We start from the raw sequence: 17,603 nt of genomic DNA, 5'->3' as shown, positions 1-17,603 counted from the left end.
TGACACACACTCTCTCACTTGACATATTGCATTACATCATGGACACAAGCCTCTTTAACTACATTAAGGCCTATTGACCCAAAATATAAACAAGCATTTAAAGTTATGGACTTAAAGCCTATGCGGTGGCATCATGTGAAGTTTTATGTAAACATAACCTTTTTAGTTTTGATAGTTTTATCAAATGTAGTTATCTTAAATTGGTTTTTAAATGTTTTAATAATCATGTTCCAATCCTATTTTCTGATTTAATCAGTCGGCATCAAACCTCTCACAGAGTCACACGGGCAACTGCTAATGGTGACTGTCTAGTGACAAAGTGTAAGACCTCTTTTGGTCAATCTGTTTTCTTTGTAAAGGGAGCCAAACTGTGAAATTATTTACCTGTTAGTCTAAAATCAGAAAGTAATATAAATATTTTAGTCGTTTTCTTAAAAAGTGGTTAAAAACAAAACAGCAGTGTTTGCACAAATAGTCTATTAGTTTGTTGGATTATGTCGCCTTTGCTTTTGCCTTCAGTAATTTTATGTAAAGAATTATAATGTTGTGTATATGTATTTATCATATTTCCATTTAGTCAATTTTTTCAAGCCTCCTGTCAAATAAATAAACTACATTTTTCTTATGCATTCAAAGTGCATAGAATAATATGTAAAATATCCAAAGTGAAATATAATATAATATAATATAATATAATACAATATAATATAATATAATATAATATAATATAATATAATATAATATAATATAATATAATATAATATAATATAATATAATATAACATAATATAACATAATATAATATAATATAATATAATATAATATAATATAATATAATATAATATAACATAATATAAGCGCCAGTAAGAAATGACAACTGCGGTTTTAGAACAAATTGATTTAAAATGAATGCAGTTTTCAAATAAGTGATAAAATATATGTAGTTTTACAACATTTAATTGGATATAACTTCTTTTCTTTTGTAATTATGAAAACAATTCTACCTAAATATATATTTTTTTACTTTTATAATTAATTTATTATCTTGTTAAATAATGTTTGAACATTAATACATTAAATATATTATTTCCTCAATTTTTGAAAGAACAATTATTGAATAATAATAATAATAAAATAAAATAATAATAATAATAATAATAATAATAATAATAATAAGTAATTTTTAAATTAAGAATTTAATATTTACAGTTATTTCTTAAATCTATTATTTAAATAAGTAATATACGAAATACTGAATACAATTCTTAAATCTATTACTTAATTAATATTTTAAATTAGCTGGGTGATATATGAAAATTGGATAATTTAATTGAATGTATACATTTATTTATAAATGCATAATACATGATGCTGAAGATGTTTAAACAGCATTTATCATTGTATTGCACATACTTTGTACAGCAACATCCAGTACTCTAGAATACCATTCGCATTAAAGCTAACGTTTAGTGGCAGTGAATTCAGGCATGACTCAACCACTCGGGTTTGTTATTTTGAATCATTTCCTCTCTTACAACCATCAAAACTCCATAAAACAGCAGGCTGAAGAATGATAATCATACTTCAGACAGCAGAGCAGTAGAACCACAACACAACATAAAAAACACAACATAGAAAAACGTGTCCTTACATTTCTTATGTGATTATGATTATGACAGTCATGCCAACGCTGTCTCACGGTAATTCTTAACTGTTTTGATTTAGTGGCGAATTTGTATATTTTGTACAGTCTCATTCATAGTACGATTTGTTCATCCCCCAATTAGGGTTGGGGCTGGAGTTTAAGGACACATCTCCTTTTAACAATCGTACATTTTTATGTAAATGTAAAGTTTTTATGACAACACTTAAAATACGTTTCCTCATTCATTCTGGTGTATGTTCCGGGGTTTTTTTTTTTGGAATTGGTGCTCAGCTAAATGATTTCCTAATTACATATTGATCCCGAGGGCTGAAGCAGATCCGCACTCTCAGGCTGTTTATGAGGGAGTTATTCCACCTGTTGGACAAACACTGGGGCAGATTGAAGATTACAGATTGATTTACACTGCTGTTCAACTCTTGTATTTTTTATTGGGTGGCTCTACTCAACACTGCTCACCTGTTCTCTAAGCTTCTCATGTCTCATTCATCGCCTTTCTTCCCGTTGCTCAGTTCTTCTGGTTTCATCTCGACTTCTCTTTTCATTTCTTCTCATTTCATCTTACCTTATCCTTTTACCTCTTTCTCATCTCATCTTCTTATTTCTTTTTCATTTCAGTTCTTCATTCTTCTTTTGATTTTGATGCTTAATTTTTTTTTATCTCAGCTTTACTTCTTTTCTTATGATGTATTATTATTTTCCACTGTTTTATTTGAAGATACATGTAAAACAAAACATATTTACTTTCTTTTTTACAAAAAAAAATAAATAAATACAGGAGAGACAAAACTAACAAATTTAAGATAGATTTTCCATAAAAGAGCAATTTTTTTCAAAAGACTTTAGTGATCTCCTGACATTTGTTGATCTAACGATTGCTGCCGAAAGTGGTGTTAGTTAGGCCTGCAAGTGGTGCTCAACCTGCAGTCTGTGTGGGTATATGCCCCAGTATAGTGAAGGGGATTATATACTGCTCAGTGAGCGCCGTCTTTCAGATGAGATGTTAAACTGAGGTCCCGACTCTCTGTGGTTGTTATACCAGGCCTCTGTCCATCATGGCCTCTTAACCATCTCCATGTCTCCTCTCCACCAATCAGCTGGTGTGTGGTGTGCGGTCTGTCTGCCATAGCGTCATCCAGGTGGATGCTGCACACTGGTGGTGGATGAAGAGATTCCCCCCCAATGTGTAAAGTGCTTTGAGTGTGTATGCCTGCAGTGATTTCCTGAAAATAAATACCCACAAATAGCACAACTGGAATAAATACAGCAGTCGCCATCGTCAATCTCATATGAAGTAAGAGCTCATGACCACATATGATGACGTGTGCTGGTGTTGTAGAGTTGTCCCATTTCTTCAAGGTAAATTTTGAAGCCCTTCCCCTTCACACTCTGTTTCAAGGACCAAGGGGAAGGGGTAGGGGTACCAAAATAGAACTGGTAATGGTCCTTACAGTGCACATTTCTTCTCATTGTGTGCCTTGTTCTTTTGTCTCATTCCAGATCTTCTCACTTTCACTTGTTTTCCTTTTTGACTCGTCTTATTTTATCTCACATTATTTCAAACCAACATTCGTCACTTCTCTTTTCTCTCATTTTCTCTCCTATTTTCACCTACCTTTCCACTTTTTTAGTCTCATTTTTTCTTGTCTCATATTTTCCACTCATCCTTTCTATCGTCTCCTCTCTCTTTTTCTCTCCCGTCTTGTCTATATTTATCTCATTTTGACTCCTCTGTTGTCTGCTTCTCCTCTTCCAAGCCCTCTCAGGAGAAGTTCACAATCCTCACAGCTTTCTTCTAAGATTTCTTTTAAAAGATGTGTAAAACGTCCCCTCATCCGTTCGCTCTGAGCTTTGTTCAATCAGATGTCTCGACACACACACTCACACGCACCTCATGGGAGGTTTTGGGGATGCAGGAAAGAAACAAGGGAAAATCTTCTCCTGTCGTCTGTCTGCTCTTTGTCAGGGCCGTGTGTACACACACATGTGTGTGTGTGTGTGTGTGTGTGTGTGTGTGTGTGTGTGTGTGTGTGTGTGTGTGTGTGTTGAGTGTGTAAGGAGGAGGAAAGACAGTAATTGCTTGTCTGGTGTGCGGGGCTAAAAGCAGGCGGTAGAGAGGAACATAAAGGTGAAGTCACCACTACTATTACTTTACTTGCTTTCTCTCTCACACACAAACACATGCTTAAAACAGGTCATTTATAAACCTTAAAGCTTGTTAAATAAACTATGCGTCCTTTAACATTAATGCTACACATAAATATAAATGCATATTAATAATTAATAATTAACAGTGGTGTGTGTTAAGGTATGCTCGCTCAACAGTGAAAATGCAGTATATATTTGCTAGGGATGCATCCAAATTTAGGTTGCAGACTATTTTCTGGAATTTAAAGCGTAAATAGTAATTTTATGCACTTTAATTTGATTTAACAGGTCATTTTGGCTCCATCAGCTTAAATATCAGTGCAGATCATTAACTAATTGGCATCTTTATTTCTAATTATGGCCTTAAATAAATGTGAATATCAACATCAACATAAGATGTGTTGAAAGTTACTGAATGACTACTGAAATCTTTATTGCCTCCTTTATTTAAGCAATCAGTGTTTCTTTATGCATTAAAACAGAAAAAAAACACTGATAAACAATAATGTTACATTTACCACAGTAAAGCCTGTCAATGTCATATTGAGACGTACAGTAGATTAAAAAAAAAGACATTTTGCTGAATACATCATTAAAGTGATACATAATAGCCAAAAAGCTATTACACAATACTCATGTGAAGGGCGTAAAACATTGCAAAAAATATCCTGCTGCATGTTTTTTAGTTGAATCAAATACATTTTTCTAGTCGTCTCAACATGGTTCAGTGAAACTAAAATATTAAGTTTAAATTTGTATAACAAAACATAGTTGTGACCAGATTTAAATTTAGATTTCATTAACTTATTAAAACGTAAAAAAAGTTAAAGAAACATAAAATTCTTTGTAGTCACGTCTTTAACAAAGTCCAATGTTATATGTATAGTTGAAATCAGAATTATTAGCCCCCCTTTAAATTATTTTTTTTTTATATTTCCCAGATAATGTTTAACAAAGCAAGGACATTTTCACAGTATGTCTGATAATATGTTTTCTTCTAGATAAAGTCGTATTTGTTTTATTCCGGCTAGAATAAAAGCAGATTTTAGCTTTAAAAACCAAATGTATTAGCCCCTTTAAGTTATATTTGTTCTCGATAGTCTACAGAAAGGGCATCCGCTGCGTAAAAACATGCTGGATAAGTTGGCGGTTCAGATTAATAAAGGGACTAAGCCGACAAGAAAATGAATGAATGAATAGTCTACAGAACAAACCATCGTTATACAATAACTTGCCTAATTACCTTCCTAGTTAACCTAAATATCCTAGTCAAGCCTTTAAATGTCACTTTATATAGAAAAAAATATCTATTAAAATAGTATTTACTGTCATCATGGCAAAGAAAAATCAGTTATTAGAGATGAGTTATTAAAACTATTATCATTAGAAATGTGTTAAAAAAAATTGTCTCTCCGTTAGACAGAAATTGGGGAAAAACAAACAGTGGGGCTAATAATTCAGTGGGGTTAATAATTCTGATTTCAACTGTATATACCTGAAATAAATACCTGAAATACTGATTCATCTGACCTTAATACATGTTTTCACTGTGTGATGGTCCATGCTTACAAGCCCAGAGAAGTTTATGATGCTTTTGTGTTAACATAGGGCTTCCTTTTAGCACAGTGGAGTTGTAAATAGCACTTACGGATGTAATTACATATTATGGTACTTGACAAAGGTATGCCAACGTAGTCCTGAGCACATGAGGTGATATCGCTGCAGTGCCGCTTTAGGGATCGGAGATCACTATTGTTCAGCTTAAGCTTGCACCCTTGTCCTTTAAGCACTGAAATTCCTTCAGATTCCTTGAATCCTTTAATAATGGCATGCACTGTTGAAGGGGAAATATTCAAATGTCTTCCTATCTTTTTTTGAGGAACATTGTTTTTAGACATTTCAATAATTTTCTAACATAGTTGTTGGCAAGCTGGCAATCCATGGCCCATATTTTAAGGATTAGACCTTTCTTGGATGCTGCTTTTGTACCAAATGGTAATTACAACCACCTGTTGACATCACCTGTTTCAAAACACATCACTATTTAACCAATTTCCCTGTATACTAGCCCTAAATTGCTTCTGTCCCAACATTGTTTGAAATGTGTTGCAGGGCTAAATGACAGAAAAGGATGTATATTTACAACTGTTGGTCAGACAAAACATGAAATATTATGTATTCATATAGTGTGCAATGAACTATCTAAATATTGCATATCAGATTATTCTTATGTATGATTACATGTAAAACTATTACTTTTATATATTGCATTATACATTTTTAATATAACATATAAAAACCTAGACTTAATATTTGCCATAATGCATGTATGTTGAGTTATTTTCTTTGATTTATATGCACATGCAGCTCTCTGATCATTCCGTTTTAGGTCTTCAGAGGACCAAGCCTGTTGAGAGTAAGAATAAACCCCTCAGGAGATAAAATGAAACGTGCGCACACACACACACACACATACTTCATTTACTGAAAGAGAGAGAAGAGCTTGCCCACTAAGTACAAACACTTACATGCGCACACACATTATAACGGCCATCTCTCGGTGCCATGGCGATGCAGCATCCCCCCAAAAAAACTCACCTCCTCCTCTGAAATCCAACCCAGAGCCTCGGATAGATGTACACACTCACACAGACAAACACACACCCACAGTTTCAGACAGTAAAGTATGCACAAGCCGTCCCGGACATCTGAAAGCACATTAAGTGTCATTCCCCCCCCCTCCTGAGCATTAGGCATGTTAAAAAGACACGGCAAATTGCAAGCCTACACTCTCTTTGTTAGCGACAGAGGGAAAAAAGGAGAGAGGCAGACTGAGTCAAAAGCAACTGACAGGCTGAATGAATGTAGTGTGAAGAGTAAAAATAACCCTCAGATCTGCAAAAGTACTGTAAGATTTACAACTGTAGGATAAATCAAGCGTAATAGTTTCTGTTAGCGAGGGGCTCTGTGTATAAATGTGACAAGAATTGTATTTTAGCAGATTTTCTGTCAATCAGTGTCTTTTGGGAAGTAAAAAAAAATCAGGAATAAGGGGACATTTTTGGGAATTATACAGCAACATTAGTGGCTTGTGACAGTAATAATAGATTTAGACATGTAAAGTCTGAAAAGCTGGTCTGGAAGTAGAAGTTACTCATTGATATTTCTAGGGAAGGGATTGGATGACGGGTTCAGCACCAAGGACAGCAGCTGAAATCAGCAGTGGGAAAATAAAACACTTTTCAAAGTTACATTCAAAAGTTATTTATAATTAGTGTTTTAAATAATTCAATACTTTTATTTAGCAAGGACATAATACACTAATGAAACATGGCATTAAAAATGTTTATGACACTATAAAAAATGCTGTCTTTTGCTGAAGGAATGCAGAGAAACAATGAGCTTAAAAATGCGTCCTTTGGAAGCAGCATTCCAGGGCGGGAATGCATCAAGGCATGTCCGAATCCAAATTCTGCTTCACTTCCTGCCTCGTGAGATATCTACTTCTCATCGAATTTCCAAAGATGTGTCCGTCTCTGCCTTTGAAATCCAACAATCCTGGGTGTGTCATTTCTTACAGATGAGCTAAAAAAAACATGGCATCTCAAAGTGCTGCTCGAGTGTCTTTTTGTGTGAATGTACATTCATGACCAACATTTTCCACATTTGATGACATTTCAGTTAGTATTGTAGTATTGTATTCCCATGGTTATAACCAAAGCTCTCTCTCGGTTTTGTTGTATGTGATTAAATCATGTTGCTGTCTCAGAAGTATGCACTGCTTGATGAGCAGCAAGGTAACAAGTTAGCTGCCATACAAACTTTTTAATATTCATAATAAAACATAATAAAATGTTTCTTGCTACTGTATACTGATTTTTGAATGATCATCTGACACTCATAGATGCAGTAATGGATGAAAAATGTGTAAAAAGCTAGTGATTTAAAGGATATTGATAGAGAATAAGAAACTGAAAATGAATTGTAATTTTAGGGCTGCACTGAGATCCTTGTTACTAAAAGCCAAGGTATGCTAGCAGAGTACCTTGATTGTTACAGCGGACTGAGAGTATAGCCATATCAACCTAGAGAATAGCAACTTGTCATTTTACTATGATTGCAGTCTTAGTACACAATGTAACTACAGAGGTTTCAAGCTTTAAATAGAAAAATATTGAAACTCTGGTCATTTTTGAGCGAAATGCTAATGGTCTAAGCTATTCAACAACCTATGCTGATTACGATTTTCTCACAATTCTGTAAATAGGTTTATATGATTAGCTTATTATTATTGTTCATTCTCAAACATATAGTAAAACAACAAAAATAATATTAGGTCTAGGTCTACTGTTGCTTAAAATCCTAAATTTTGTATAGTCATTATGGTGGACTTGAACAGACTTTCAATATGTCCTTTTTGTTAATTTACAGTAAAATTATGACATCAGAATAGAACTATTCATAATTATATTGATTTATTATGTTTAAGACATGTGCTTGTCATTTGTTATTGACAGCATTATTAGTCCATTTGTTTTCACTGGTAAAATCAGACATTTGTCATCATTAGATTGCTTCTTGCATTATATTCAAGATGATATATATATATATATATATATGCTAGGGGTGTTATACTGACATGGTAAACATTTATTTTCATGCACTTTGTGTTGGCTATGAAAGAAAAAAAAACATCAAATGTTTGTCGTAATTATAACTGTAAAATGCATTATAAATTATAATCATTTAAATGATGTGTGCACAGGTTTCACTTTCACTTCCGAGTGCGGCTCATGGCTGATGTCACTGTGAGAAGAAACACAAACATGCAAATCAAACCTCCTGCACGGCCCTCAAACTATCGCTCTGTGCAACAAACTGAACGTTAATGGACTTCATTACCTGTTATTCAAAGCCTATCCAGGTTGTGTTCACTAAAGTAGGCGTCATGCGTGCATGCGCGCATTCTCGGAAGTAAACAAGCAGTGCATCAGCTCATGTGTGATTTTGCAGCCGTGAATACATCATTACATGAAGACAGAAATTACATTTTTGGGTGAATTATACCTTTTAAATACAGTATGTGACACTTTTAATGCCATTTGAAGGTGTCAGTGTTGCTGTGAAGACTTTTGCGACAGCTTTGCTTTTCTCCTGACCTTGAAAATATAATTGGCTGAATCGTAGAAAAAGCTGAATCAAGATCAAGTGTAGGGTCGAATCGAGATCGTGATCTTTTTTTGATCAATCGTGCAGCCCTAATGCTAAGCTAAGCTAAAAGTGCTCCCGTCAGACATAGAGATCGACTGCATGTATTCAAAAATAGTAAAACTCAATTGTTCAACTCTAGGGGAGCTTCATAATGAGCTTATATTTAAAAAAAAAGTTGAGTGTTTCTTTAAATATAGTCTTTTATTATGTCATCAAATGATTATTGCTCTAAATATGCCTGGAAAGATGTGTTGGTATATAAACTGTTGTTACACTCTGTGGCATTTTAGTCAGTGTGTTCTGTAAATCCTAATAAAAATGTATTAGTCATAATTTGTCCTCATTGTTTTGTTGCCTGAGAAGCTCTTTTCGTCTCTGACCCGTGTACTGAGAGAAAGGTTATCTACGTACGGCGCTCACAGTGAATGCCAGGGAAAACAAACTGATAAACATGTTTGCTTTGAAAGCACTGTAAGTGCCTGCCAGTTTAATAAAGCTCTTTGTGCTTGTCCCAATATTTTTTCAACTAATTAATCTGCTCTCTTTCTCTCTGATATAGATGTTCTCAAAGAGATCGTTGTGAGCGGGCAAACGAGCCGTACCGCTTTGCCGCCACGCTGAACCAGTGTGTGAAAGCTACAGTGTACCCAGACAGCATCGCCGTGTCTGAACCCAGCGTACCGGTGAGACACCATTTACACCCTACACTCACACCAACACAAACACCTCAATAACCTCAAGGTGACGTGGACTCAAATACAGACGCATGGATTCCTTCCAGCAAGAGAAATTAGCATGAATTAGCTTTCAGTGCAATGTTTGAGAAGCAGTTTTGGGTTTGGAAATCATGCGCTTGCTGTGTGGGAGTTCTCAAAGAGCAAGATATCTGGAAACAGAGGCCTTTGGGAAAGGTATATGTGTGGGTGAGATGCCAAAAAATGTGTGGGCCGGAGTAGGAGTTGCATTTAAGAAGACTGAAACATCATTTCAAGGCTAAGAATCGAGTTTTTAGCATTATTTTTAGCTGCTCTCTTAAAAATAAATGTTGTTTAATGGCGTAGATCACAGAATCCTATCATAAGACAAAACTAGCTGTAGTCTGGTTTACACAATCTGATGCGCATGTAACCAGGGGCAGTTCTAGGATTGCGTAATTAGAGGAATTAGCTTTTAAGGTTCTGACTAAATTTGATTTACTGCCATCTATTCTTTAAGTATACAAATATTGTAAAAAAAAATGATGCAGCATTACACGTTTCAAATCAGCAGTTGCTTGTTAATAATTTAATAAAATTCATAATGACTTCATGTTACATTACTGATTAATCCATTTTAAAGAATTTAGTGGCACGCATTTAAGTTGTTTTTAATTTCTGCAGAACACAAAAGAAGATTCTGTTGGAAATTGGTGATTTTAGCTTCTATCCGGGTCACGGCACCAAATTGTTGGAAATTTTATAACCCAAAGCAGGGAACATATTTTAGGCAGAATTCTCTATTGAGAACGTGTTGGTTTTTCTGCCAGCTTCTTCGATTGTTATCATTTATTTTCTTGTCGGCTTAGTCCCTTTATTAATCCGGGGTCGCCACAGCGGAATGAACCACCAACTTATCCAGCAAGTTTTTACACAACGGATGCCCTTTCAGCCGCAACCCATCTCTGGGAAACATCCACACACACATTCACACACACACTCATACACTACGGACAATTTAGCCTACCCAATTCACCTGTACCGCATGTCTTTGGACTGTGGGGGAAATCGGAGCACCCGGAGGAAACCCACGCGAAGGCAGGGAGAACATGCAAATTCCACACAGAAACGCCAACTGAACCGAGGTTCGAACCAGCGACTTATCAACCGTCTTGCTGTGAGGCGACAGCACTACCTACTGCGCCACTGCGTCGCCCTTAAAATATATTTTAACTACTAAAATTAAATCCAGAAGAACTTGAATAAAGCGGAATTTAAGAGAGAAGGTTTTATAGGGCCAGTGATTGCATTATAACCCTATCAGAATATGGAATATTCCTGGTTTAGCCCCCAAATAAGATGACCAGATGTCACATTTTTCCATTTTTAGTCCTGTATATTAGCTCTGTTTTTTACTGAGAACAAGCCTAATCAAACGTGACCAAACTCGTAGAGCAAAATTACCATTCGATCACAATTCACTATCAATTACCTTCCAATAAGAGAAGCTGGGGCAGGCAGAATCATGCTGAATGACACAGCTGAAGCAATCCTAGTTCCCTCAGACAGCGTACAGTCATTTTACCTTGCACCTGAATTATTAAATCACACACACTTGTCAAAATACTCATTCTCTGGGCTTTCTCAATCTCTACATATGGCCCTATTTTTAGCTCCTTCCAGACACCTTTATTTTTAAGTGTGTGGATTATTTTTATTCATGCAAAAAGTACAATCTCAGGCATTCCGGGAAATATAAAGGCATGCTTGGGGGAAAAAAAGACCTGTCTGGGAAGCCATGAAGAAATTGCGATGTCCAGATAATTGATAGAGTGCCTGTATCACAGCTAGCTGATTAAGATAATGAGGCGTCCGGCTCTAAATGAGATGTTTCTGTCGTGCCGTTGCGCTCCACAACATGACAACAGGGTCACCGCTGCTCCATGATGGGATACCATCGCCATGACAACAAGCCTATCTGCGCGGAGCATGAAAGCTGCAAAAACAATCAAATTACCTTTATTAGAAATGCTTGCTACAATTAGCCCTCCCTGCACATCGGCAGCCGTGAAGGGAAAATAAAAAAAGAGAGCTAACGCATGTTGAAAGGAGCAAAGGCAAAACATAGAGACTCCCATCACGCCTCGTCAGTGTTGTTATGGTCAGACAATGCTTTCTAGAGCACGCTAACCACAAACAATGCCTTATGTCGATGTTTGAGGACGCTCCGTGTGTCTTCAGCGAACAACAAGACGGCTAATTAGCAATTCTGTAGCTGTCGCTCAGAGTGCACAAGACTAAAGAGTGCAGAGAAGAACATCCGTGCGCTTTTTGAAGTAATTAGATGTCATAGATGTGGGAAATTACAAAACAGAGCAACGAGGAGGGTCGGACGTAAGTGGTAAAAAGTCAGATTATTTATGTTTTTAAAGTCTTATGCTCATCAAGGCTGCATTTATTAATTGAAAAATTTTATTACAATTTAAGATTTGTTTTTTTTTCTTTTTTTCAACATATTATGACATGTAATTTATATGACGCAAAGCTAAATTTTACTTTTGTCTCTGTATCACAAGTCAGAATATTCTTAGCATAATTCTAATATAATTATTTGCTGTCTAAGGGACTTATTATTATTATTATTATACTTATACCGCATGTCTTTGGACTTGTGGGGGAAACTGGAGCACCCGGAGTAAACCCACGCAAACAAGTGGAAAACATGCAAACTCTACACAGAAACGGCAACTGACCCAGCCGAGGCTCAAACCTTCTTGCTTTAAGGTGATCGTGCAATCCACTGCGCCACCGTGTAGCTCAGTTTCGTTGTTATTATTTTTATTATTATAAATTTTATTAACATTCATTCATTTTCCTTTCTGCCTAGTTCCTTTTTTAATCTAGGGTAGCCACAGCGGAATGAACTGCCAACTTATCTAGCATATGTTTTACGCAGCGAATGCTCTTCTAGTTGCAACCCATCACTCAGAAAACATCCATATACACTTGTGTACACACATACACTATGGACAATTTAGCTTGTTAAATTCACCTGTACCACATGTCTTTAGACTTGGTGGGGAAACCCAAAGGATAATTACATGAACACAGGGAGAACATGCAAACTCCACACGAAAAGGCCAACTTACCCAGCCGAGGCTCGAACCATCGACCGTCTTGCTGTGAGGTGATCGTGCTACCCACTGTGCCCCCATGGCGCCCTATTATTATTATCATTGTTAAAAAATAATCATGAAAATATTTGATTATAAAGTATAATTATACAAAAACCCATATTCAACACTGAAAATATTTAGAATCTTTATTTAAGGTTGGAGACAAGTGGTCTCCAACCTTTTTGTCACTGTGGACCAGTCAACGATTGACTTTTGACAACGATTGACACCCACCCGGGGGTAGATTACTAGACCATCAACTGTTTTCTCAGAGGATGACAAGCTGACAAAACATTGCTGCAACTCTGCTACAAGTTTTATTTATAGAAAAAATTAAAAGCACTGCATTATATTTCTGTGACAAATAGTCGACCAAAATGTGTTTTCCATACAAAATATAAAGCTGATGCTAGTTGGTGCGTCACTCCCAATATGAGCACACAAGCCGCATGAATCCATTGAAAATAACTAATGCGGAAAAGATGCGATATGGGAAAGGCCATCGTCGTTTTCGATCTGCAGCAGTTAATCTTGCACAGACATGGTGGGTTCACCTGATGAGTTGACAAATGGGTTGCAGATCTATTTCGCTCAAGTGACTGAGATGTAACAAAAACTGAGAAACTGAGAAAATACGGTCATTTTTCAAAATAAAAGATTTTTCAAAATGAAAGATCGTTTAGACTTAGATAATAAATAAAACTGAAATAATTTATGTTGTAAGGCCTGGTACCAACTGATCCATGGACCGGTACTGGTACCATTGTCTGTGGCCTGGGGGTCGGGCATCACTGTTCTAAAGCATCAAATTAGCAAATTACAATGATTTTTGAAATATTGATTGAAAAAATAGATTTAAGCAATTGCGACTTTTAATTCCTTTATTGTTCATCAAATAAAAAAGGATCACATTTTACACATACCTGGTTTCATCTACAACATCTCTTTCCTCCATCTAGCTGCTTGTGAAAGTGACAGATGTTCCGGATCTTTCCGCTGGAATCACTTGCTCCTTTGGGAACCTGACAGAGGTTGAGGGCCGAGTGAATGGCAATCAGATTCTCTGCATTTCTCCGGCTGCTAAAGATGTTCCCATCATCCCCGCTGATCAAGGTATTTATTTAAACCTGAACTCCATATTGCGGTACTATTTTATCACCCCATAAATGTATAGCTGATTTCTACAGCTCGATTAACTCAACTTTCACCATCAAATTGCATCACTTTTGTTTATTTTATTTATACATCCATCTACCTGTTTCTTTCCCAGAGGTATTTAGTGATGGAATGATCTGTAATTTATTTGGTTATATTTTTAATATGCTTTTACTTATTTTTTGCTATATTGCATACCAAAATGTTGTACTTTTTACCAGGGTGTGAATTACAGGGAGGTTTAAGGGCGATTTATCCCCCTAATTAATGCTTGATCCCCTCTAAAGGATGTGAAAACAACATGTATAGGGGGTTTGTCTTCTAAATACTAAGAAATAGTTTGTTCTCATCTGGATCTTAAATATGAATATTATTAATTTAAATAATAGATAAGATAAATATACATTTGACCACCCTAGAGTGGATTATACCATTGTGAATGCATAATCGCGTCAATTTAATCTAAACCGAAAGACATGGCTAGTGTTCACAAAACACTTTTGTGTAAATGTTTTAACGCTTAAGCACGTTAAAAATACTTAAATATGATGATACTGTAGCATCAATAATAAGTACCAGTTCACACCATTTTCTACTGGTTTACTACCTGCTTATAACTGTTTAGTAGCACTATTTTACATCCCAATACCTAAACCCAACTACCTTACTATCAATAAGCAGCTAATTAGTAATTAATTGACTTAGACTGTGTATTACTAGCATCAATTGTGCATTCAAACAAAGTGTGACCAATATTTTTGTACCGTGTGTCCGTTCTTCTTCTTCTCAAGTGCTTGATTTGTACACTGGAGGTGGAGAAGATCTCTATTCTCTTGTATAGATGCTCTATTAATAGACCCTCCCTAGTGTATAAAGCAGTGTTGCTTCCTAATGAGGGCTCATTCAGCAGAGCCGCAGTATCGATCCCTCTGTCCACGTGTAGCGGCGGCTCTAATGAGCCTATAGTGACCTGGGCTTGGCCCCGGGGCCACAGACGTGCTCTCATACACACTCACAGCTATTACAGGTGACAAGGCTTCATGCCCTTTCACTACCCAGAACACCTCCAGAGAGAGAGTTCCTCCCCGGCGCTGATCTGCAAGCCCGTTTGGAGTTATCTGTGGTATTAATATCGGGGATCCTGTTCCTCTACCTTCACCCTAAGGATTTCTGTCATTAGTTAAAAATGGTTGTAAATAGTTTTAATAACTACTTTCTTTGACATGATGATAGTACTTAATATGTTGCTCATTATTTTGAAGGATGCAGGTACTTGGCATATATTATATTATATTATATTATATTATATTATATTATATTATATTATATTATATTATATTATATTATATTATATTATATTATATTATATTATATTATATACTAGACAAGTTAGGTTACATTTTTTTTATTCCAGCCAAATAAAAATAATTATATTATATTATATTATATTATATTATATTATATTATATTATATTATATTATATTATATTATATTATATTATATTATATTATATTATATTATATTATATTTTTACCATTTTATATTTCATTATATAATAAAAATATGAATTTTTAAAAAACTACTTTTATTCCAGCCAAATTCAAAGAAATATTTAAAATTACGATTATATGATATTTTACAAATAAAACTGAATATTAATTTAATTTATTGAAGTTATTATTTTTTATTTTATTATAAATAAACTTTATTTATAATTCCTGATGCAGTGTAAATACATATATATTTCATTTCATTTATTTACTTATAAAGCACAAATAAACACACACTAAAAAATATTTGAACCAAACATTTTTTAAACGGCTTTAATGTTAGCCAAATGATAAAAAAGTAACCCTTTCTCCAGAAAAAAACTATATATTATATATCTATTCTCTGTTAAACATCACTTAATTTTATAATTGTAAAATAATTACAATTCCACTTGAGGGCTAATTATTTAGTTTAATAGTTTAAGAGTGACATGCATACGGTACGGCCAATTTAGCGTTTTTAATTCACCTGTAACGCATGTCTTTGGACTGTTGGGGGAAACCGGAGCACCCGGAGGAAACCCAAACAAACACAGGGAAAAACTCCACACAGAAATACCAACTGACCCAGCCAGGGCTCTAACCCACAGTGCCACTGTGACGCCCCATATAAACTATAAAAAAATAAATATAAATAATAAAGATAATGTTAAATATATATGTATATATATATATATATATATATATATATATATATATATATATATATATATATATATATATATATATATATATATATATGCACACAGTTGAAGTTATTAGCCCCCTTTTGATTTTATTAAATTTTTTTAAATATTAAATAAAAAATATTAATATTTAAAAAAATTAAAAGGGGGCTAATAATTCTGACTTCAACTGTATGTATGTATGTATATTCCTTTAGTCATTCCTTTAGTAGTATTTTACTTTATTTTACTCACCAATATTAAAATGCTTAATCAAATGTAAATATTTAATTGTTTAATTTATATTCCATCTGTTTTAAAATAAAACTATGTTTGTCCTTGAAAGGGGAACAAAACTATGACATTTGTTAATATAACTAATTAAATACTGTATAACATATTAAGTGTATTAGTTGCTTCTTAGTAAATTTATTTAGGGGACACTATACTGTCAGTGAGTGCCGTCTTTGGCATGAGACATTAAACTGAGGTCCTGACTTTCTGTGGTCATTAAAAATCCCATGGCACTTCTCGTAAAGAGTATAGCTGTAACCCTGTTGTCCTGCCCAAGATATCTCTATTGGCTTTTATCCTCCTACTCCACAAAATTGGTTGTATCACTGTCTCTCTACTCCAACTATAGCTGCTTGCTATAGTTGCGTCGCACTTGCGCCGTTGTCCTATGGGTGCCATCGCATCATCCAAGTGGATGCTGCAGACTGGTGGTCGTGTGGAGAGACCCCCCCCCTTCTTGATTGTGAAGCGATTTAGGTGTATGGCCATGCACGATAAATGCACTATATAAATACACATTACATAACAATAAACATATTATCAAATCAAATCAAACCACTTGTATTATCATATCATCAGCAGCACACGTGCTGTGATGGGTGAAAAGGTACTGGCTCCAGACTAAATACATTGACAGTGTAAAGTACAACAACATACTACCAAAAACAAAACAAAACAATATACAATTGGCAATGTTGACAGTAATACATAAGATAATGAATAGGTGTACACATAGTCTGACTGTTGGTGCTAAATTGGTTGGTAAATTAAGTATATCAGTTGCTTCTTAGTAAATGCATTTTTATTTTTTATAAAAAAAATAATTATTAAATATAATAATTTGTTTTATTAGTTTTTATTTATTTATATTGTTAAAATATGATCTTGAACTAATGTAAATATATAATTAATTATGTGTGTGCATGTTTGTTTGCAATTTTACAATATCAAACTATAAATTTGTAATATTTGTTTTAATATAATATTTATTTAATATAGTATTTTTCTTCTTGTTGTTTTTTTGTAATTATTACAAGCATTGATTT

The 17,603-nt window shown here is 34.6% G+C and overlaps 1 protein-coding gene across 15 annotated transcripts in view; it reads left to right on the top strand.

Moving 5' to 3' along the window:
- The window catches only part of plxna2 (plexin A2), a 775,253-nt gene that overhangs the window by 611,877 nt on the left and 145,773 nt on the right, over positions 1-17,603 (top strand). For all 15 annotated transcript variants that reach the window (XM_073939239.1, XM_073939238.1, XM_073939236.1 and 12 more), the window contains 2 exons: positions 9,581-9,704; positions 13,852-14,005. In XM_073939239.1, the coding sequence (XP_073795340.1) occupies positions 9,581-9,704; positions 13,852-14,005 (278 nt within the window). The remainder of the gene's footprint in view (positions 1-9,580; positions 9,705-13,851; positions 14,006-17,603) is intronic.

Source organism: Danio rerio, chromosome 23, assembly GCF_049306965.1.
Source record: "Danio rerio strain Tuebingen ecotype United States chromosome 23, GRCz12tu, whole genome shotgun sequence".
Taxonomy (NCBI): domain Eukaryota; kingdom Metazoa; phylum Chordata; class Actinopteri; order Cypriniformes; family Danionidae; genus Danio; species Danio rerio.
The sequence above is the reverse complement of the archived record's forward strand: the minus strand, read 5'-3'. Positions and strand labels throughout refer to the sequence as shown.